General features: G+C 39.3%; 1 protein-coding gene across 3 annotated transcripts in view; it reads right to left on the bottom strand.

Annotated features, from left to right (window-relative positions):
- Nucleotides 1–8,316: 8,316 nt before the first annotated feature.
- SKOR2 (SKI family transcriptional corepressor 2) overlaps nucleotides 8,317–22,869 on the bottom strand; it is a 72,271-nt gene continuing 57,718 nt past the window's right edge. For all 3 annotated transcript variants that reach the window (XM_043976456.1, XM_043976454.1, XM_043976455.1), the window contains exons 8-9: nucleotides 20,088–20,153; nucleotides 8,317–8,913 (exon numbers count right to left, since the gene is read on the bottom strand). In XM_043976456.1, the coding sequence (XP_043832391.1) occupies nucleotides 20,091–20,153 (63 nt within the window). In that variant the 3' untranslated portion in view covers nucleotides 8,317–8,913; nucleotides 20,088–20,090. The remainder of the gene's footprint in view (nucleotides 8,914–20,087; nucleotides 20,154–22,869) is intronic.

Genomic DNA, 22,869 nt, shown 5'->3' with positions numbered 1-22,869 from the left:
GGGTCATAAAAAGATATTTTAATCACCAAGCTAATTATAAGGAAGCGTAAATCAATAAAATTTGCTAAATGGACTAAAATATAACATAGAAAATAATTATTAACAATCAATCAGGAAGCCACCATACTTACTGAACAGTGTATGAGCTGATGAAAAAGTTGGATGGGAAGACTGATTTTCATTATTTCAAAACATCAGAAATCAACAATGATCTAAGGAGTGGTTGAAATACAAAGATGAAATAGTAGATACGGGGAGATGGCATTCCATCATTGTCACTGTTGCTATTATTATTAATTTTGATAACCTTCTAGAGCAGCTTGTTTAGCAGATAGAAAACCAGACTTCAAGGTGGTAGGACCTGGGTTTGAATCCTGCCTCAGCCACTTAGCAGCTATGACCTTTCTCAGTTTGAATTTTCTTCACCTGTAAAATGGGACTAACAATATCTGGATTATCTACCTCAGAGGATTGTTCTTAGCTTCAAAAGAGATCACCTATGTTGAAAGTTCTATACAAATGTCAAGTATCATAAAAGTGCATGGTGTGGAGGGGAGCACACTGAACTTGAAGTTAGGAAGAATTGAATTCAAATCTTGCTTAAGATACTTTGTGATTCTGGACAAGTCCCTTAACCTCTATCAGCCTCATTTGTAAAGTAAGGATTCTAGCAAGATTCACAGGGCTATTGTGAGGATCAAATGAGATAACATATGTCAATTGCTTTCTGAACTTTAGTTTGTTGTTGTTCAGTCATTTCAGACTCTTTGTGGCCCCATTTAGAGTTTTCTTGGCAGAGATACTGGAGTGGTTTGCCATCTCCTTCCCCAGCTCATTTTACAGATGAGGAAACTGAGGCAAACAGGGTTAAGGGACTTGCCTGGGTCACACAGCTAGTAAGTATCTGAGACTAGATTTGAACTTGGGTCTTCCTAACTCCAGGCCTGATGCTCTTTCCACTGAGCCATCTAGCTGCCTGTGGACCTTATAGTGCTATATAACCATTTTTGTTATTTATTCTGAATAACTTCATTCTATTACTATGAAGTCATAGGCACATTAAGACTGGTAAGTGGAATCAGCCAAGAGAGACATGGCTAGTAAGATGGAAAGAAGGCTGAGTTAGATGTCAGGATGCTTGGATTTTAGTTGTAGCTTGGCAGCTGACCAGCCATGTGGCATTTATGCTCCACATGATCATAATGGAATACTTCTGTGCTATAAGAAATGATGACATTGTTGATTTTAGAAAAGCATGGGCAGACTTGCACAAAATAATGGAGAGTGAAATGAGCAGAGCCAAGAGAATATTGTATATATAAGAACAACTTTGAGTGATAAAGTCATTTTCACTAATAAATATCCAAATTAACTACAAAGGACGTATGAAGGAAGACACTATTTACATACAGAGAAAGAAAAGACAAATAGAAGTATCTGAAAAATTACATATATACTATTTGTGTCTAATGGTAGCCATCTTTAGGATGAGATGGGGAGAGGGAAAAAAGAAAAGGAGGAAGGAGGAGAAGAAAGAGAAGGAGAAGAAGAAGGAGGAGAAGGAGAAGAAGAGAAACAACAGCAGCAACAACAACAACAACAATAATAACAAGTCTCTTATGGAACACCATCAGTGAAGGCATCACAAGAAGTACAGGAGTCCACCAAGACAGGAGAAGGTTGAGCCTGACTAAATCCATTTGAAGGCACTCCCAGTTTCAGTTCCTCAACTATAGACAAACAAAGAGAACGTCAACCATGTAGTTAGCAAACTAGAACCAGTTAAAGAATGTCTATGCATGCTCCAAATTATTTTATTAAAATGAAATGAATAGAGTGGCACAGTGGATAGAGCACTGCGCCCGGATTCAGGAGGACAAGAGTTCAAATCCAGCCTCAAACACTTACTAGTTATGTAACCCTGGGCAAGTTGCTTAACCTTGTTTACCTCAGTTTCCTCATCTGTTTGTTTTTTGTGGGGCAATGAGGGTTCAGTGACTTGCCCAGGGTCACACAGCTAGAAAGTGTAAAGTGTCTGAGGCTGAATTTGAACTCAGGTCCTCCTGAATCCAGGGCCAATGCCTTATCCACTGCACCACCTAGCTTCCCCCTCCTCATCTGTTAAATGAACTGGAGAAGGAAATAACAAACAACTGCAATATCATTGCCAAGAAAACCCCATGGACAAAGTCCATGGGGTCACATAGAGTTGTTCACAACTGAATGACTAAACAATAACAACAAATGAGGATCCCAACTCTACTACTTGCTACTTCTGAGACCTTCAATTAATACTGCTGAGCCTCAGTTTTGTATTCCATTGTAGCTGATGTCTGAGATTCCTTTATCTCCGAAGTGTATGTCTAAATGATTCAGATTCAGCTTAAGAACAGTAATAAATATGTGTTTATGTATACTCTTGCTGTATTATAGCAAGTTAAGATTGTATTCTCCTCTTAACATTGTTTCATTTCTGACCTAGGTTAACATAGCTTGAAATTTTAAATAAAGTTCACATTTCTTGATTCTGTTTCAGCTCTGTGATGTCAGACACATCACTTCACCTTTCTCTCTGGGTCTCAGTTTCCACATTTACAAAATGATAGGGCTTGTACTAGATGGATTTTGAGGTCTCATTCATCTCTGAATCTAGGATCTTTACCATTTTTGGACCTGGCCTGTGTTGGTATGGGTAGAAAAAACTTAATAAGGAATCTTTCTAACAAAGCAGATTGGCACCTTGTTTGCAATTTATAATCTTAAAGACTTACCTAAAGCACCAAGAAGTTAAATGACTTACCCAGAGTCACACAGCCAGAATCACACATGCCATAGGTGAGACTTGAACCCAGATTTTCCTAACTCTGAGGCAAATTCCCTAGCCCTCCCATATTCTGATGAGCTTTCTGTTCCCAATACGTCAACTCTATTTTCCACAGTGCTGGTCAGCACCTTCAGTACTGAACTCATATATTGGCATGAGTTGTCCTCTTCTCCTTGTCCATGACAAATGGATAAGCAAGTGTTCTGAAGGACCTGTCCAAGCTGGAGGGGCTGGGAAATCACTTTTGGAGATCACAGCCTTAGACTGTGGCTCATAACAGGATAGATTTAGAGCTCAAAGGGACCTCAGAGATTACATAGTTCAACGTTCCTAACTAAAATACCACCTTCTACAGGCAACTTTCTCCAACCCTTCTTAATTCCCCTCTGTTAATGATTTCTTATTTATCCTGTATATAGCTTGCTTTGTAGATATTTGTTTGCATGCTGTTTCCCCCATTAGATTGTAAGCAACTTGAGGGCAGAGACTGTCTTTTGACCCTTTTTGAATCCCCAGTGCTTAGCACAGTGCCTGGTACATAGTAGGTACTTAATCAATATTGATTGATTGATATTAAGTATTTGATTAGATATTTGAGCCATGGACTTTTTACTCCAATCCAGGGTTCTTTCCCCTTTACAGTTTTGCTTTCCAATAGCTGGTTAGGCTAAGCTTTTTGGTTTGGTTTGGTTTGCAAAGGCCCCATTCTAACCTTATGATAGAGATTTTGTCTGTGCTTCCTTGAGTATCAATTAGTGTTCCTGTGGCTTTGGGATTCTCCCACATTCAGAGATAAGTGGGCAGCATTTTTTTCTCCATTTTGAATCTACGGGGCCAAGTCAGCATGTTCACTTTTCCCTCCGAAGTTTGAAAATGTGCTATTACATTTTTAGCCTCCTGTAACTTTCATCAACTGGAAAATAGGGCAGCTAAGTGGTGCAGTGGACAGATTGCTGGACCGGAAATCTGGAAGATGAATCTTCCTGAGTTAAAATCCTACCCAAAGGCACTTATTAGTGGTGTAAACCCTAGGCAAGTCACTAACTTTTTCAAAAGAAGGAAGGGAACAAGCATTTATTAGGTGATTACTTTGTGCCCAGCACTATGCTAAGTGCTTTACAAATATCTCATTTGATCCTTACAACAACCAACCCTGGGGGGGGGGGGTGTGGAGCAGCTAGGTGGCGCAGTGGATAAAGTACCGGCCCTGGATTCAGGAGTACCTGAATTCAAATCCGGCCTCAGACACTTGACACTTACTAGCTGTGTGACCCTGGGCAAGTCACTTAACCCCCACTGCCCTGCAAAAAAAAAAACACACACAAAAAAAGCCCCACTACCAACAACAACCAACCCTGGGAAGTGCTATTGCTATCCTCATTTTGTTATTGTTATTGTTCAGTCGTGTCCAACTCTTCATGACCACATTTGGGGTTTTCTTATCAAAGATACTGGAGTGGTTTTCCATTTCCTTCTCCTGCTCCTTTTATAGATGAGGAAACAGAGGCAAACAGGATTAAGTGACTAGTTCATGGTCACAAAGCTGATGAAACTGAGGCAATCAGAGGCTAAGTAAGTGACTTGCATAAAGAACAGTCAAGGCTATGAACATTTACAAGAATGAAAGTAAATAGAGAGCTCAAAAACATGTAAATATAAGAATTTCAAAGTGGAAGAACCAACTTAAGTAAATCCCCTGAAGTATTTAAGTATCTTAATGAAAGGAAAAGCTGCTCTTTCCTGTTCTCCAAAGAGAGAGAGAGAGAGAGAGAGAGAGAGAGAGAGAGAGAGAGAGAGAGAGAGAGAGAGAGAGAGAGTGTGTGTGTGTGTGTAGGTGTCAACACAGCAACTTCAGATCAAGAAAATCTGTATTGAATCACAGACAACCACCAGGACTTTCAAGGCACTATTGGCTTACCTACCAAACATCAAAACATCTGGTTGGAATCATGCTTTCACCACTCAATCATTTGCTAGCAATTAGCATTCACATCTTGGAGAGAGTTAACAAGAGTAGAGCTTGACCAGAGAACATTGCAATTAAGAGGAAATAGCTAGGAAGGCTCTTCTGCCTATTTTAAACAGATGGCTTGTAGGGCTATCATTCAGAAACCCTCCATTCATCCTCAGAATGTTGGATTACTTTTTCAGACCCTGCAATTCATGTTCTGAAGAGATTGATAATTGGTCCTCTGAGTTAACAGCTGGTTCTTAGGAAAATGAGTTTTGCTGTCCCCTGGTGGCTGGTCACAGAGTCACAGCTTCTTGTCATAGATGAGAGATTTATAACTGGAAGGGTCTTTAGAGGTTTTTCCCTCATTTTATAGATGAGGAACCTGAGACCAAGAGAAAGCAAGTGACTTGCTCATGGTCACACAGGCAGTGATTGGCCAAGTTAGGATGGGAAGTCAGGTCCTTTCCATATCCTGTGCTCTTTCCACGGTACCATCTTACCTCTCAGTTGCTTTAGAAAGGACTATAGTAATCAAATAAGTAATAAAGATTTTGAGTTGGTTAACATGTCAAGAATCTATGAATTTTTCAGTGTGGAAACTCCCTCCACTAACATAGATTACAACTACTCTATAAGTCAGAATCTTAGAGAGTTGTCTGAAGCTTGGGGATGTTAAGGGATTTGTCCTTGCATACACACAGCTAGTGTCACTAGTGGAATTTGAACCCAGATTTCTCTGGTTCCAAGTTCAGAATTCTAGCCACTATTTTGCCCTGTCTCTTTTTGAGTTGTTTTACCCAGATAATTGTATTCTCTGAGACCTTCTCTTAGAATCTGGTGTTTAAAGAGCACAGGCCCAAATCCTTGTATAAAGCATATAATTTTGTATGGAAGGAAAACTCAATTTTACTCTACCCTGTGCCAGGGTTTTGAGAATTCTTTCTGGGGGCCACAAGGAAGTACTGGGATGCATCTTAGTAATTGCTTACCCATTTGCCGTGGGCAAATATAGGTAGTTCAACATAAACCTTACTGGATTATTGGAAGTATAGCTAAAAGCATACAATCCAATGGCTGAGGGTCACTTTCATCTGTGAAGAGCCATGCATGAACTTTTACTGGTGGTGGCTGGAGATAACCACCCTAGACCTTGACTCAAGTATATTTCTGACACCGTTTCTCTCCTCAGTTTGGAGAAGGTCCTTTTAAACAAGCATCCCTACTTTGGTCACTAGATGACTAAAATGGTAACAAGAATCCTTACTTCAAGGGAATTCTACCAGGTTTCATCAGACAGTTTCCAAAGAGTTCATAGGGAAAAGCATCAAGTGTTATGATGTTGGTACGAGGTAAAGCTGACAAGGCTCATCTAAGGAGGGAACAGAAGCATATGGTTTTTGTGGCGTGTATTACTTACTGGGATAATAATCCTGACTCAGCAACTGGCTCAATTTTATGAAAATAAGTGTATGAGTGGAAACACATCTGCAAAATTAAGGAAAGTTTGAGTGGAGGAGTGAAGGAATAAAGAACAGTGGGAAAAGACAGGGAGAATAACACCAAGAGACATTCTCCAAGAGGTAAATGGTTGGGGCAGCTAGGTGGCGCAGTGAATAGAGCACCGGCCCTGGAGTCAGGAGGACCTGAGTTCAAATCCGGCCTCAGACACTTAACACTTACTAGCTGTGTGACCCTGGGCAAGTCACTTAACCCTAATTGCCTCACTAAAAAAAAAAAAAGAGGTAAATGGTCAAAGGTTTCAAAAGATTTGCAAGCTATAAGTGACCATACCATATGAAAATATGATCCAAGTCACTGTTAGTAAAGAACAATGCAAATTAAAACAAGTCTGAGGTTTTACCTCAGTTCATATAAATCGGCAAGGATGAAAAAGACAGGGGCAGTCACTGATGGAGGGGCTGTGGTAAGATAGGCACATTTATGCACTATTGAGAGAGCTATAGAATTGCCCAGTCATTCTGGATTTTAATTTGGAATTATGCAAGGAAAGTAATGGAATTGTCCATACTTTTTAATCCAGAAATCCTAATAATGAGGCTATTCCCCAAAGAAGTTTAAAAAAGGGAGATGCGGGGGCAGCTAGATGGTGCAGTGGTTAAGCACCGGCCCTGGATTCAGGAGTACCTGAGTTCAAATCCGGCTTCAGACACTTGACACTTACTAGCTGTGTGACCCTGGGCAAGTCACTTAACCCCCGTTGCCTGCAAAAAAAAAAAAAAAAGGGAGATGGTATATCAAAATATTCCTAGCATCACTCTATGGTAGCAAAAAGGGAAATAAAGTGGCTTCCCATTGGTTAGGGAATTGCAAGAAAAATTACAGTGCATATGAATGCAATGGGATGTAATTATATAGTAATAAATTATAGCTATGAGGAATTCGTGGCATGTAGGAAGACTTGTTTGAACTGATGTAGAATGGAATAAGCAGAAATAAAAGAATGATATGCATGGCTACAACAGTGTCAATGAAGAGATTGCTGAAGACAAAGTTGACCTTTAGTGATGTGTGCATCCTGGAGAAGAGATAATGAAACATAACTCTTTCCTTGTGGCAGAGAGTGAGTGATTACTAGGATGGAATGTTATATACATTGTCAAACAAAGTTTATATATCAGATATTTTTGCTTAATTACGTTCCTTTGTCACAAAGGTGTGTTCAATATGGGGATGATGTGGGGAAAGACATAAATAAAATGCCTTTTTATTAAAAGCAAAAGATAGGAAGGTGTGGATGACTCCGTCTGTTACCTTCCTAGGGAAAGATCACAGTATCATTTATTTAGAGTTGGAAGGAACTTTAGAGGCCATGTAGTCACACTGCATCATTTTACAGATAAAGAAACTGAGTCTCAAAGAGGTTAAGTGATTTGCCCATAGTTACACAGGTAGTAAGTGGCATGGGCAGGATTTGAACCAAGGTCCTCCTACTCTAAATTCAGTCTTTCCCCAGCAAAAATCTGATAAAAAGGTAGTTTCTGGAGCCCTGCTTTATCTAAAGTCATCTCTGCCCCATGTGGTTAAGGTTTTGGTTATGCCCTATTTCACTCTGAAAGTTCTTTGGGGAGTAGGACACCCCTTGGGCATTGGCTTATTTACTGCCTCAGAGGAAAAGGCAATGTCTTCCTGGTCACTGAGAGTCTCAGAGGATCTAGCGGGATTCCCTTTCCCATACTAGATCCTTGAGTGAGATCTGGAAGACTAAGACCAACTGGTATAAGTCATGGCTATCAACCTAGCCCTTAATAATCATTTTTGAAGGAATTCGGTTTTCAAAAATAATTTATTCAAATATTTATGCCAAAATACTTCTAAAAGCTTCCCGATTGTCTATATTAGCTTTTCCCCAAGCAAATGCACATTTAACTACATGAACACAACTATTACTTCATAGCTTTTTATTATAGACTTTTTATCCACATGAATGTTAAAGAAACTACAACAGCATTAAATACCATTTTTGATAACAGTGATTATATTCTTAATTACACTCAATATTAAATTGTAAAATATTTCCAGAGGAATACAATCTTAATTCATACAGCAGGCAAAGTACCAGAGGAGAAGGGGCCAATTGATAGAATATCCACTTTGCTATTAAAAGCAATACATAATGGCTGATGCCTTCCCATCTGTCCAAAATGTGATTCTCACCCCATTGAACAAGTCTTGTATTTTCTTTCCTTTCAAGAATCACTTATTCAAAAGTAAAAGACAATTTTGTAGATGCTCTCCGTGTTCACAGCATTGAAAGGACCAGGGATTGCCTCCATGGATTATCCACACAATTGGTTAAAAGCATTTTCCATACTCTATGAAGTTCGGTCCTCCTTCTAGAAACACCAAGACTCAAACTTTGGTTCCACCAAAAGATTTGTGACAAGCATTTACTGATCTTGTTTGTTTCCCCCTCCCTCCCCCCGCCTAATAAATGGCTGCTACATTCTATTTTACATGGTTGTCCATGATGCTTTGAGGTCACTTGTCCTTGGGTTCATGTGAACCTGATTTTGTATTTTATTCCCAAGCCCTTTCAATTCTCAGTCTTTATACAAGTCATTTTGTTCAGTGGTAGGTTGTATCTTACAAGAGAGTTGCAGGTGCTCTTACGTTCCTGTAATAAAAGAAGAATGAATTTTAAAAACAGCATCGATGAAAGCTGAACTTTCTCAATTTGACATTCTAATTAGTACACATTTAAGAGAAAACATTTGTGGCATCATTTGTTTCCAAAATATAAAAGTGAGAAGGTAAAGAAGCAATTCCAAGTGCAGAGCTCTGCTCACAGGAGGCATCTTGATGAATGTTTATTGAATGGAACAGGTTTCACAGATCCATAAACACTTTCTTAGGCTGTGAATATTTAGAATGTACGTGTAGAACCAATGTGTAGTAGTAGAAAGGATGCTAGACCTGGAATCAGGAAGTTTCGGCTTCAAGTACCACTTCTGACTTTAGCTATGTGACCACAGGCAGGTAACTTAACCTTTTGGATCCTCAGTTTCTTCATCCATTAAAGAAAGATAATGATATTTGTCACACCCATATCACAGAGTATTCTGTGCTGGTCTTATCCCTTGAGAGGTTCGATGTTGAAACAAAATGAGACAGTTAAAGGTCACTTCAACAGTTAACAAAAGGAGATCTAGTTAGCATGAGAGACATAGTCAACAAGGATAGGCTTTGAGGACAACTGTTGATTCAGCTGAACGAAGCTCCCTTGCTCAAACCACCTGTTGTTTTCCACGTATCAAGCATCAAAGAGAGTGACTGGAACTCCTCTTGGCTGTTTTGTGTGCAGGTGACCAGGTAGTGATGTCAACAACCTGGCCTTTAGTTCCCTGAGCCAAACAAGACTTAAGGATGATTATAATACCTTTTTTTGGGGGGGGCAGGGCAATGAAGGTTAAATGACTTGCCCAGGGTCACACAGCTAGTTAAGTGTCAAGTGTCTGAGGCTGGATTTGAACTCAGGTCCTCCTGAATCCAAGGCCAGTGCTTTATCCACTGCGCCATCTAGCTACCCCCATTATAATACCTTTTAAGGAAAAATTGCCTAACTTGCAAGGGGCCTGGGTGTGCATGTGTAGGATATTGCTCCTGCCCCCTGGGTTATTATGAGAATCAAATGAAATAACGACCAGTGTCATATGAATGTCATTTATTATATACCAACAATAACCCAGACCAAAACTGATCCTGGAAGCACCATTTTTTGTTGTTATTTTCCCAGAATGAAGATGACATATGGTAAATGAAGGTATAGAAGTACCATGGCTTTATGTCTGATTATGTGGTTGAATTAGCCAAGTTCTGCTTATTTTTCTTGCTCATAGTCCCACATGGACATAGAAGTGTTAGATTAGGTCCCGATTCTGAATCAAAGCCATCAGTTCAATAATGAATTATTATTTTTTTAAATAACAGGTTACATAAGGCACAAAAATTTGGCCTCCCATATCAGGCAAATTTGACAATAATTCCTTAGAAATAAATTGATTATTCCATCAAACCTTGCAGAGCCCAAACAAAAATCCTAGAATATTTGCGCCTCGTTCAAAGAGTGGCCTTTAATTTAGATTATTCCCTTGAGACTCAGGAGCTCTAAAACCTTGTTTTTGTGTTTGTAATAATTAGTCTAGAGGTGAAATAAAAAAATAACAAGAGCTTATAAAGAGGATGACTCAGCTGATCATGAATGGGAAAAGTCAATTTGCTACCCTTTCTGGCAAGGTAACCCAGGTTAATGAATTTAACTTGGGAATTTCTGTGCACTGAAGGCTCAATATGATTTAACAGTCTAAGATGACAGCCCAAAAAGTTAATATAATGTTACACTTCTATTAGAGTGGTACAGGGTCCAGGTCTAGGGAGGTGATAATCCCATTCTATTGTGTGTTGGTCATACCATGTCTGGTGTGCTGGATTTACATATGGGTGCCATACTTTATGAAGCACAATGATAAGTTCTCCAATTGAGAGAAACCAGAATGGTGATGGGACTTAACATCATACCATATGAGAATACAGATGTTTATCTTGCAGAAGACCAAGGGGGTGAGCTGTGACAGTTGTCCTTGGAATATTTGAAAGTCTGTCACTTAAAAGGGGGAAAAGCCTTAGAATCATGGCTTTAGATCTGGCAGGGATTTCAGAAGCCATTTAATTTAATCCCTTTGTTTTTCAAATAAGGAAACTGAGATTCATGTGGGTTAAATAATTTCCCCAAGTTTTTAAATTACCAACAGGTCATAGGGGGTCAGAGGTGAGACAATGGGTATAAATTGCAGAAAAGTAGATTTAAATTTGCTTTCAGGAAAACTTCTTAAAAATTAGAGCTCTCCCCAAATATAATGAGTTGCCTTGAAAAGTAGTCAGTTCTCCCTTACTGTGGGTATTTGATCCACATCTGGGTGACCACTTGCTATATGCATGTCAAGTCTCATTCAACTATGGGTTTGACTAGATGGTCTCTTTTTTTTTTTTTTTTTTTAGTGAGGCAATTGGGGTCAAGTGACTTGCCCAGGGTCACACAGCTAGTAAGTGTTGAGTGTCTGAGGTCGGATTTGAACTCAGGTACACCTGACTCCAGGGCCAGCACTCTTATCCACTGCGCCACCTAGCTGCCCCTAGATGGTCTCTTTTAAATTCTGGATTCTGTGATTCTGTGAATCAATCACAGGATCATTTTGTCATGCCAACAAAACAAAATCAGGGTGATCCTGCTCTGAGGTATAGAACATGGTCGTCATATACCTTCAATAAAACTAATCTAATGCAGAAGTAGAGAAAATGTGGCAGAAGATTCAGCACTGAAGGGGGAAGTTGGACTTGCGCTCGGTTTCCTGAATAGTCTTATTTTTCAGATCTGTCCGGGACCTTATAAATGATTTTGGACGTCATTATTCCTTTTCATGACTCAACTTCTCCACATGTAAAACAAGTAACTCCTATTTTAATGGTCTTACAGGATTTACCTAAACAATATTTGTATAGAATTTTGAGGTGCTTAGAAGGAAACCAGTTAAAGATGGTTTAATTATAATATCTGCTTCACAAATATTTTGTATTACCCAATTATTCACATGTCTCTACCAATGCAATGTATTCTCCTTGAAGGCAGAGATAAGTATTTTGGGGCCATTTTTGTTCCCCCAGTGCTTAGCCCAGTGACTGCGACACAACCATCATCTGATAAATAGTTGTTGACTGACTGACAGTTAATTAATGTAACAGAACTTATATTGAGGCACTCTTCAGGGTTTGTGGAATTACTGCTTGAAGAGCTAGGTCATAGGAAATATAACAGAGAGGGAAGGTGACTATGTTAAGTAGCTCTGGAATGGACACCAGTTTCATAGGCAAAGTGGCATTGACACACATGATCATGACATGCTCTTGAAAAGAGATACCCAAGTCTTCCTTCAGCCATTTCCCTTGAGCTACCCATTCCACTCACAAAACACAACCTCACTACAAATCACATATGGAAAAACAATGCAATGTCAAGTCTCAAAAGGTTTGTTTTAAGAGGCAATTTAAAAATAAATAAAAAGAAGTGTTATTTCACCTAATGGGCAGCTTAAATATATTTAGCCCAATTCCTTGAAGGACTTAATCTACTTAATTTTTCAACTCTTACCTTGCTGCCTAGGTGACCTGACTAGCAAGTCAGTGAGCAGAAAACTCGAACTGCCTACTATGACTAGCCAGTTCCAGGCTCCATACTAACTGATCATGCTTCCAGTCAGCCATCCTGGCCTGAGAGGGCAGCTAGGAGACTCATTGGATAGAAGACTGGGCCTAGAGTCAGGAAGACTCATCTTCCTGAATTCAAATCCAGCTCCCCAAATGGGGTCACAAAAATTCAGACACGGGGGCAGTTAGATGGTGCAGTGGATAGAGTACCAGCCCTGGAGTCAGGAGTACTTGAGTTCAAATCCGGCCTCAGATGCTTAACACTTACTAGCTGTGTGACCCTGGGCAAGTCACTTAACCCCAATTGCCTCACTAAAAAAAAGTCAGACACGACTGAAACAACTGAACAGCAACATACAATTGGAGTTGATTCTGTCTATGGGATGGTGAGACTCACGATGCCTGTGACTTTCCAGACCAAATTCCAGACCCTTCTCTGGCCACCATTTCCCTCTCTATGTTGTCTTTTCCTATTAGAATGAAGGTTTCTTAAGGGCAAGGACAGTCTCCTTTTTGTATTTGCATCCCCTCATTTTGCACAGTGCTTAGCATACAGCGGTTGTTCAATAAGTGCTTTTCACTTATTCATTTATCGTTACTTCAAGAGATACTTATTATTAAGTGTCTACTATTTGTCAGGCACTATGCTTGGTGCTGATCAGAAGGAAGTTCACTATTCTCAGGCTTTAACACCTTGACTTTTGGCAGTTTACATCATAGCCAAGAACTATTTTGCCCTGCCTTATTTGGACATTCTTTTAGGACCTGGCTTGGATACCCATTTTCCTGATTCAATATGGCATTTCTTAGGTTCTTGTATAAGGCCAAAGGGGGTTTGTAGAAAGGGACTATGTAGCAAAACTCAGCAGTTTATTCTGTGGGTTGCCTGTGGTTTGGAAAAGATTCTTCCTCTTAATAGCCATAGTGGAATATTGTGGGTGGCAATGCAGCATGCCAGCGTCAAGGTCGTCCTTGCATTAGACTTTTAATGTATCAGCACTCATTTGGTGACTTGTGGTCACCGAATAAGACCAAATCTCTCCCTCTCCTAGGGTATAATGATTTTTTATTTTGTAATTCCTCTTGAGGCCACTCCTCTCAAGCTTGGCACATTGAGAATCTAAGGCTGCCTCTAAAAATCTGGTTGTGATTCTCTGCTTGGCTGATTTAGCTTAGCATTTAAGTAACCACTAATCTTCTGAAAGCACAAGGGTCTACTTAGAGAAATCCCTGTTGTCTGCAAGGATGGTGTGTTGAAGAAACAAAATCACTACGAGGAGAGTATCAGTTACTAAACAGCATGAATAGTTTTTACACACATGTATACACACATATATGTGTACATATATCTATGTATATACTCAGAGTATGGCACCAGCAGCAGTGGTGGCATAGACTCTCAGTGTTTGTGGCATAGAATATGTTGCTGAGGAAAAAAACAAACAAACAAACTGATTCTTGTTCAAGAAAGAAAGGCAGAGTCTAGAACTGAGAAGGATTGAAAGACAGTCTCCCAATATGGCTAAAGTGGCATCAGAACCACATTCTACTGGCAGCCGGCTGTTGTAATGGAGACAGAGAGAGAGAGAGAGAGAGAGAGAGAGAGAGAGAGAGAGAGAGAGAGAGAGAGAGAGAGAGAGAGAGAGACAGACAGAGACAGAGACAGAGACAGAGACAGAGAGACAGAGATTTGGATTTCAAGGAAGACCTGAGCTCTGTTCTGGCTTCAGGTGTTTACCAGACGAGTGACCCTAAGGGAAGTCACTTAATTTGTCTAAGCTTCAGTTTCTTCATCTGTAAAATGGGGATAATAATAGCATCTACCTCATAGAGTTGTTGTGAGGATTGAATGAAATAACATGTGTAAAGCACTTTATAAATAAACCTTAGAACACCATATAAATGCTGGCTATTATTGCTAATAGTCTCTTTAACTTGATTTGAAGGAACTCAAATCATTAGGCTAGGATTATCCGCAATTCAGCGTAATTATTTTGCATCAACAACTTAGGATAACAGAGAAGGGCCTTAGTGGCCATCTGGGGAACCCCCTCCCCCATTTTACAAATGAACAAATAGTCAGTGTGACAGTGGAAGGAGCCCTGGATTTGCAATTCTGAGCACCTGACTTGGGCTAGCTATTTAACCTTATGTTTTCTTCATTTGTGAAATGGAGATGGTTGTACTAGAATAGGGCTTGTTTTATATATATATTGGTGAGGCAATTGGAGTTAAGTGACTTGCCCAGGGTCACACAGCTAGTGTCAAGTGTCTGAGGCTGGATTTGAACTCAGGTTCTCCGGAATCCAGGACCAGTTCTCTATGCATTGTGCCACCCAGCTGCCCCACTTCTTTATATTTTTTGTGTAATGGACTCCTTGACACTCCAGTGAGATTCCTTCTCAGGATCTTTTGAAATGAATAAAATATAACATATTGGATTACATAGGAAACCAATTATCCATAATCTCTATGGAGTTAAAAACCACTAGACTAGATGGTGTCTAAGGTCTCCCTTCCAACTCTAATTTACGATCCCATAGCTAGCAAGTCTCAGAGCTGGGGCTTAACCCAAGATATCTTGACCCCCAGGCCAATGTTTTTTCCATAACTGATATTTCAGGTCAATATTTCATAGGTTCATAGATCTAGAGCTGGGTCATCTAATCTAACCTCTTCATTTTACAGATAAAGAAACTGAGGCCCAGGGAGATTAAATGATTTTGCCCAAGGTCATGGTGGTATTAAATATTAGAAGGAGAATCTGAGCCTACGTCCTCTGGCTTCAGAATCAGTGTTCTTTCTACCTTATTACATTGCCTTCTCTTTCTACTTGAATTGATCCAGTAATTTTCCTACTGGATAATTGCTTTAATCATCCATTTTGCTTTGTTAGCAAAAGCTTGGCCTATGGTAATGAAGAAGAAATTTCCTAAAGTCAGATTAAGGAATATTACTTGAATGTATAGATAGAACCATTAATGGATGGCTACAAAGAAATAAAAATAGAATGAATGATACATTCTGTGGGAAACTTTCTCCAGTCTCTGAGTTGTCTCAGTAGAGCGTCAAGGGGCCCATCACACACACAAAATTAAGAACCCCCTGTCCCAGTCCAACCTCCTCCATTTTACGACCCTGTGAAACAGGTGCTATTATTATCTCCATTCTATATAGATGGGGAAACTGAGGCACTGAGAGGTTGGAGGTTAATTATCTTCTTTATTTATTGCATTCCCAAATAAAATATGAGCTCCTGGAAGGCAAGCACTGGTTAGTTGTTTCTGCCTTTGTTTTTCCAGTGCCTATCACAAGGCTTGCATACGTAGGAATTTAATAGATAAATCCTTTTCAAATTAAATTATAAGTTGCAAAGAGACAGATTTAGGCTTAAGGTAAAGAGAAAAGGACAAACATTTAGAGCTTTCCAAGCATAAACTGGGCTCTGAGATTCTGTGATCTGAGCATCTCTGCTGCAGAAACACAGGGTCTGGAGGAAAAGCAATAGCAACAATTATGAATCTTTAAGACAATCAAACCCAGCACACATTTATCATGTACCTACTATGTGCTAGGTGCTGTGCAAGGCCCTCGAGATACAAAGTGAAACAGTCCTCCCTCTCAAGGATTTTATTTTATTTTTTTTAACAAGAGAGGTTATTGCAACTGAGTAGGTCAAGTCCCAAGCTCTAGATCCTATTCCTATTTTTTGTTTGTTTGTTGGTGAGGCAATTGGGGTTAAGTGACTTGCCCAGGGTCACACAGCTAGTAAGTGTCAAGTGTCTGAGGCAGGATTTGAACTCAGGTCTTCCTGAATTCAGGGCTGGTGCTCTATCCACTGAATCACCTAGCTGCCCCCCCATTCCTATTTTTGACATCTGGCTTGGAAATCACTTCCAACCTTCCCAGTGCTTCAACATTCCCTTAGTCAGAAGGGGGATGAAAATAATATCCAAGGGATTACATGTGGAGAAGAAAAGTACTTTGAAGTACCTTGAGTTCCTGGAGAAAGATACAACATGATATATAACAGAATTGTTATTATTAATTTTCTTTAATATTATCATAACTAATAATAATCATAGTATTTATATAGCACTTTAAAGTTTGTAAAACCTTACCTATGTTAACTCATTTGATCCTCACAACAACCTTGTGCTATTATTATCCCCATCTATAGATAGGGGAACTGAGGCACTGAGAGGTTAAGTGATTCATCCAAGATCATGTAGCTAAGTAAGTTTTGGAGGCTCAAATATTCAAGAAAGCTTCTTGAGGACAGGGACCGTGTCATTTTCCTCATTTTTATATTGCCCCAGTATGTGGCATGGTGGCTTAGACATGGCTGTTGGTCAGTTGTGTCACTCCCTATGAGTTACGTAATACAAAATTCATCAATAATAAATTCTATGTATAAATAAATAATGAATAATAAAATAATCCATATTTATGAAGGAGAAAACTGAGGCACAGAAATAATAATAATAGCTAACATTTACACACCATATTATGATGTGTAAAGTGCTTTATGGACATTATCTCATTTGATCAAAAGTATACCAGGCTTAATCTCTCTCCAACTACAGTCCTACATTGACATAAGGATCCGTATTGGTCACCTATTGACTTAGTTTTGTTTTTTATTTTTGGAGGCAATTGGGGTTAAGTGACTTGCCCAGGGTCACACAGCTAGTGTCAAGGGTCTGAAGCCAGATTTGAACTCAGGTCCTACTGACTCCAGGGCTGGTGCTGTATCCACTGCTCCACCCCTTTACTTAGTTTTAAAATGTAATATTAGCTATGTTTTATTGTATTTTTATTTTTAAATAAATTATTTTAAAAATAGTTTTAAATTTTAAAAAATAATTTAATTTTTTATTTTCTAAAAGTTTTTTATTTTTTTATTTTTAAATTTAAAATTAAAAAAATTTATCATACATTTGTTGAATATTTTAAAATCACATTTTAATTTGGCTCAGGCCACACTTAGGCCACATATTTGACACCTCTGTCCTAAAGCAAAGAGAGGTTTAAGCGACTTTCTCAGGGTCACAGAGACAACATTTATCAAATGTGGGACTTGAACCCAATACTTTTGGACTTTGAGGATGGATGGCTTTCTATCCACTCTGCCGTGTTTCTTCCACTTACATTTTTCGCTGTACATGTTTTCTTTCCTGATGGATTGCAAGCTCCCTGAGAGGAGGGACTGTTCCATTTTTTGTCTTTGAATTCCCAGTGCCTAGTGCAGTGTCTGACATATGAGATGCTTGATAAATGCTTGTTGGGTGATTGCTGATTGATGGTAAGGGGACTTGAAATCATGCCATTTAATCATCAGTTGAAAGAATTATTTAGTCTGAAGGAGAGAATCCTTGTGTATGCTTGTGTGTGTGTGTGTGTGTGTGTGTGTGTGTGTGTGTGTGTGTATGTGTGTGAAGGGTCGAGGAATGGGGGAAGAAGGCAGAGAATGACATGATAACTATCTCTAAGTATTTGAGGAGATGTAGGAGAGGGAAGAGGGATTTAACTCATTTGGCTTGGGTCTCAGACCTAGGGCAATGGATGAAAGTTGTAGAGTGAACACAGATTTTATTTTAGCTTACTATAAGGAAAAATTACTTAACATTTGAGGTTCTCTAAAATTGGAGTGACTGAGAAGCGATGGGCTTTCTATCATTAGACATCTTCAAAGAGAGGCTGGCTGGCCAATTGTTGGGGAAGCCATCTGGGGGATTTCCACATTTACCTGGACGACCTCTGAGATCACTTTCAATTCAGATTCTATGATTCCATAAAAATTTGGAATAAAGAAATACTTCTCTACAATGAATCCTATTGGACTCTTAAATATTCTCCCAAGGAAAGTGATGAGCAGTGTTATTCAGATGGTAATGAAGCAAACTGTGAGAAAGGAAGCTCTCAGATACAAGGAGCAATTCCAGCTGGCTACTAGTTTTAATAGAAAACTATTTTCAAATACTGAGGCTTTGAATGGAATCCTAGCCATCTTGTTATTTTATTTATGGTGTGAAAATCCAAACTGAGCTGCTCCTAGGCCATTAAGAACATTTAAATTCACCTGTCTAAGCTATTTTCAGCTAAGCTATCTGTCACTATTATGTCTATTTTTACTCTCATGAGATTTAGTTCAATATCTAGCTTTCGTAAGGTTTGAGCTTTTTCTCAGTTTTAATGGTTCCACAAGTCAGTGTGCCTGGGTCATCCTAATGTATTCCCTCAGAAAGAAGGTGTCTCCATCATATTTCTGTATTTTCTCTAGGCCTGTCCTTACCTCTTCCTCCACAGTAACCAACAAATGTATACATCTTTTCTTAGAAGCATCTTTCATCTAATAATTGGGGTGTGTGTGTGTGTGTGTGTGTATATATATATACGTGTGTGTGTGTGTGTGTGTGTGTGTGTGTGTGTGTATATACGTGTGCCTTAAGATGCCAATAATATTGAGAAGCCATTGTCTTTTCCAGGGCAGCTGGGGAGGTAGAGTCAATCAAGTATAGCCTTGGGCCCAGTTCAGGGGTAGTCCAGGGAGCTACTCTGTGTGATTGGGTGTGTAGTGTCTGTTATTCCTTATTGCAAAGGACATCTCTGTGCTGGGGACAAAATTCTGCTGGCAGGAGAGAAATTTATTAGCCGTTATGTCTCTTAGACTAAAGAGGGGATGTGTCTTAAAGGGAGAGTGTTGTATTGTTTTTCCTTGGTAGGGGCTAAAGGAGGAATCCGCACCACAACTGACCCCAAATTGCCTATGTCTTTTCTTCGGCAACTCATTAGAAGCCTGGGTACAGTGAAGATTTTCTTGGAGCAAAGAGCTAGTCTTAGTTCCTGGCATTTGTATTTCAACCTGTGATTTCTTTAGTGCAGGGAACTTCTAGTGGCAAACCCACCCCCCTCTACCAAAGCATAGTGGCACTTGCTTTGCAACAAACAGAGAGAGAGAATGGCCTGGGATGTTGAGAAGTTAAGTGAGTTGCAGGGTCATAGTCAGTGTATATCACAGGTGGCACTTTAACCCAGATTTTCCTGGCCTTTGGGCGCTTGTTTAATAAACACCAACTCAGGATATCAGATTGATGGGGGGCAATACCATGGCATAAAGCCCCACCATATCGTTAAAGAAGAATAAGGATGTATTTCGCATACTGGAAAGGTAACTCCCTTATTTTCAGTATCCTACCATCAAATTCAGAAGAGGCACATGGCTGGTGCCAAACTTTATTTGCAGCATGTACTACATAATGGAGGCCTCCAAATATTACCAAGTCTATCAAAACATTTCTTTAAAAACAGGTAAAGGGGGCAGCTAGGTGGCACAGTGGATAGAGCACTGGCCCTGGATTCAGGAGTACCTGAATTCAAATCTGGCCTCAGACACTTGACACTTACTAGCTGTGTGACCCTGGGCAAGTCACTTACCACCCCCCCCCCCATTGCCCCGAAAAAGGGAAAAAAAACAACAACATAGGTAACGTTTTTTCATTGCTCTTGACCTAGTAATGCCTCAGTAAGGAGCAATAACAATCACTGAGAGATCAGATTTCCAAGACTCTTTCCTTCTGGCTGTCTCACCTTTTAGCTCTTGCTGAGATGTGTACCAAGCTTCTCTTTTCTGATCAAGCTGGCTGCATAGGGGATCTGTAAAAACAACAACAAAACCATAAGGAAAACCACTCAGAGCAGTTACAGGGGATGACAAAGTACCTAACGTAGAGTTCTTGGTAAACTTCAAACAATCTTAATGCAAATAGATGCTTCCCAAGGGAGATATTTTACAATGGAAAGAACTTTGTTAAAACAGAAAGATCTTAAATTATTCTGGAGTAAGTGAGCTTTCAGATGTGTTTGTTTAAATATCACGGATTTAAAAAAAAAGGATCTCAAAGCTGAAACCCCATTTGCAGAGACATGGGAAGTTGACCACCATAGATGATAAGTCGGACGATCACCATTGGATTTAGAGTGTTCTTTTATTCAAGGTTATTATTACTCACTCCAGATAAGAAAACTGAGTCATGGGAAAGTTAAGAGACCACCCTGGTCAAAGGAAAAGAATTCACCTAGAATACAGATTCATCAACCTATAGCACTTCTCTGAGGAATGTGGCATAAATGGAAATCGCAAATAGTACTAAACCGCAATGTATGAAGTACAAGATGTAGGCAATTAAAAATAACAAAGTAACACTAGCTGAAAAAATGGCACTTGAAAAACTAACCTCTGTATAAAAGAAAGTACGGAGACTTTGAACGGAGGCCAAATCCTGTTTGCCATTTTGATTTATGCAGGGGAAATTCAAGTCACTAAAATGGAACCACTTTTGGATAATTTAGATTATTTAAATTTATCTTTCTAATCTATTTGCAACTAAGGCATCTTTCACTATGATCACTATTTTCATCCTCATAGTCTCAATTTAACTTTCCAGCTTATTATACGAAAAGAATTTAAGGAATGTATTCATATATCACTACTTTTTTTTTTAAAGTATGCCAATGCCAAAATTCAATTGTGCAGTAAGTCATCCCCCGTAGGCAACACATGACAATTCACTAAAAGATTTGGAGTCACCTTTCAGCTTATATTATGATTTATTCTCTCCAGCATGAAACTTGTCTCTTTTGAATAAGCAGGAAAGGAAAGTCAAATCAGTTAAGTCAAGTCAAAAAGCATTTATCAAGCATTTACTGCATGCTAGGTCCTGTGCTAAGTGCTGGCGATAGGAATACAAGCAAAAAGAAAGCCAGTGCTTGCCTTCAAGGAGCTTACATTCTATTGGGGAGCTAAAAGTGGAAGGGTGGAGGGCAAGGTAGATGTCAGGGTGGAGAAAGAAGAAAAAGAGAAAATTATCTGAATTACAGATTTGTACACATTTTCCCTGCTCGTGAAGCCTTTCTCCAATACCTCCAACAGTGTGTAAGGGATACCTAATCATGGCCAGCCCTACCAGTCCATAAGGCAATGAATAAGATCTCTAATTAGGTGGGGCCAAGAGTCAGCAGTGAAATTTGGTTATAAGACTGTGAATATACCCATGAGCAATCAGACCGTTGTGGTTGTGATGGAAACAGTCCATTTTGTCAATGATATCATCTTAGTGAAAATCAAAGTAAATGAAGCTACTCTTTGTCACAGGCTTGAAGAAAGAAAGGCTGCCCTTTTGAAATGTTGACCAAACCTATTAGATGCTTTATAGTCATGTATATACAACCCAAATCACAAATATGTGAGTTCATGTATCTCTGGCCATGGTAGCATGTATCTAACAGAGGGGATAGACGGTACTGTCATTCATTGTTGATATTTTAATGTATAAAAGTAGATTGTTCTGATCCCATATTTCAGGGGATAAATTTTAATAGAAGACTTGTAGAAAGAGCATCTTGATACACATTAACCATAGTTATTCCATTCATTCCAGACATGCATAGAGGTTTTGAATCTGTTTCCTGGGTCACCATATATAATGATTTCCCAAATAATTTCTTCTTTCTTTGGATGTGTGATTTAACATGACTTTGTGGGACTCTATACACATATTACAAAGTGATGTGGTTGACAGAAAGAACATAAAAACTTGAGTTTGAAAATGTACTAAAGAAAAAGTATAGTTTTGTTCTCAGTATTCTTGCAACCTATATCCATATAGAAAAACCCCTCTTTCAAGGACTCAGCTTCCTATTTCTGCACCCAAGGTCAAGAAGTCATCTTCAGTCACAGTGAAGTTTCTTCAAAGACCAGTGATTTTAGATCCAGATAGAGACATCTTTTCAAGAGCAGCAATAAAATATTTCATGAAGATGGAAGGACAAGCAGGAAGAGAGAATCTTTCTAAAGGAAAGAGATAGAGGGAGTAAGCACACTGGCTCTCAAAGAATCCAGGAATAGAACGGATATCTGCAGGCATGGTTGCCCCCCATTCAGCCTGCTGTGGGTTTCATTGTTCTGCTGTTTTTAAGCAAGCACGAATGACTCATCATTCTGATGTCACAAATGACAAACCAAGAACACATCACAAGCCTGAGATGCTATTACTCACCAAGACTATTCATTTCATGAAAATCTAGGTGTGTGCTCAGTGCGGAATGCTCTACCTAGCCTGCTCAGCATCCAGAAAGTTTTCTATAAGCCATTCTCATTACAGAGAAATCCTTACCACTGTGGTCATTTGGGAAATTTTCCTTTTCATTTTGCAAATGCTCCAAATCTCCAAGAGTGGCAAGAAAAAAGAGAACCTGAATAACATCTTGTCTCAGAATTTCCAAACACCCCAACTTCTCTAGGTGGATCAAAAGTGTGAGGTTTGGGGGAATAACAGTGAAGATGAAAACTTCCTCAGCAGATTCTTAGCCA

This window comes from Dromiciops gliroides, chromosome 1 (genome assembly GCF_019393635.1).
Source record: "Dromiciops gliroides isolate mDroGli1 chromosome 1, mDroGli1.pri, whole genome shotgun sequence".
Classification (NCBI taxonomy): domain Eukaryota; kingdom Metazoa; phylum Chordata; class Mammalia; order Microbiotheria; family Microbiotheriidae; genus Dromiciops; species Dromiciops gliroides.
Note: the sequence above shows the minus strand (reverse complement) of the source record. Positions and strands in the feature narration are given on the sequence as shown.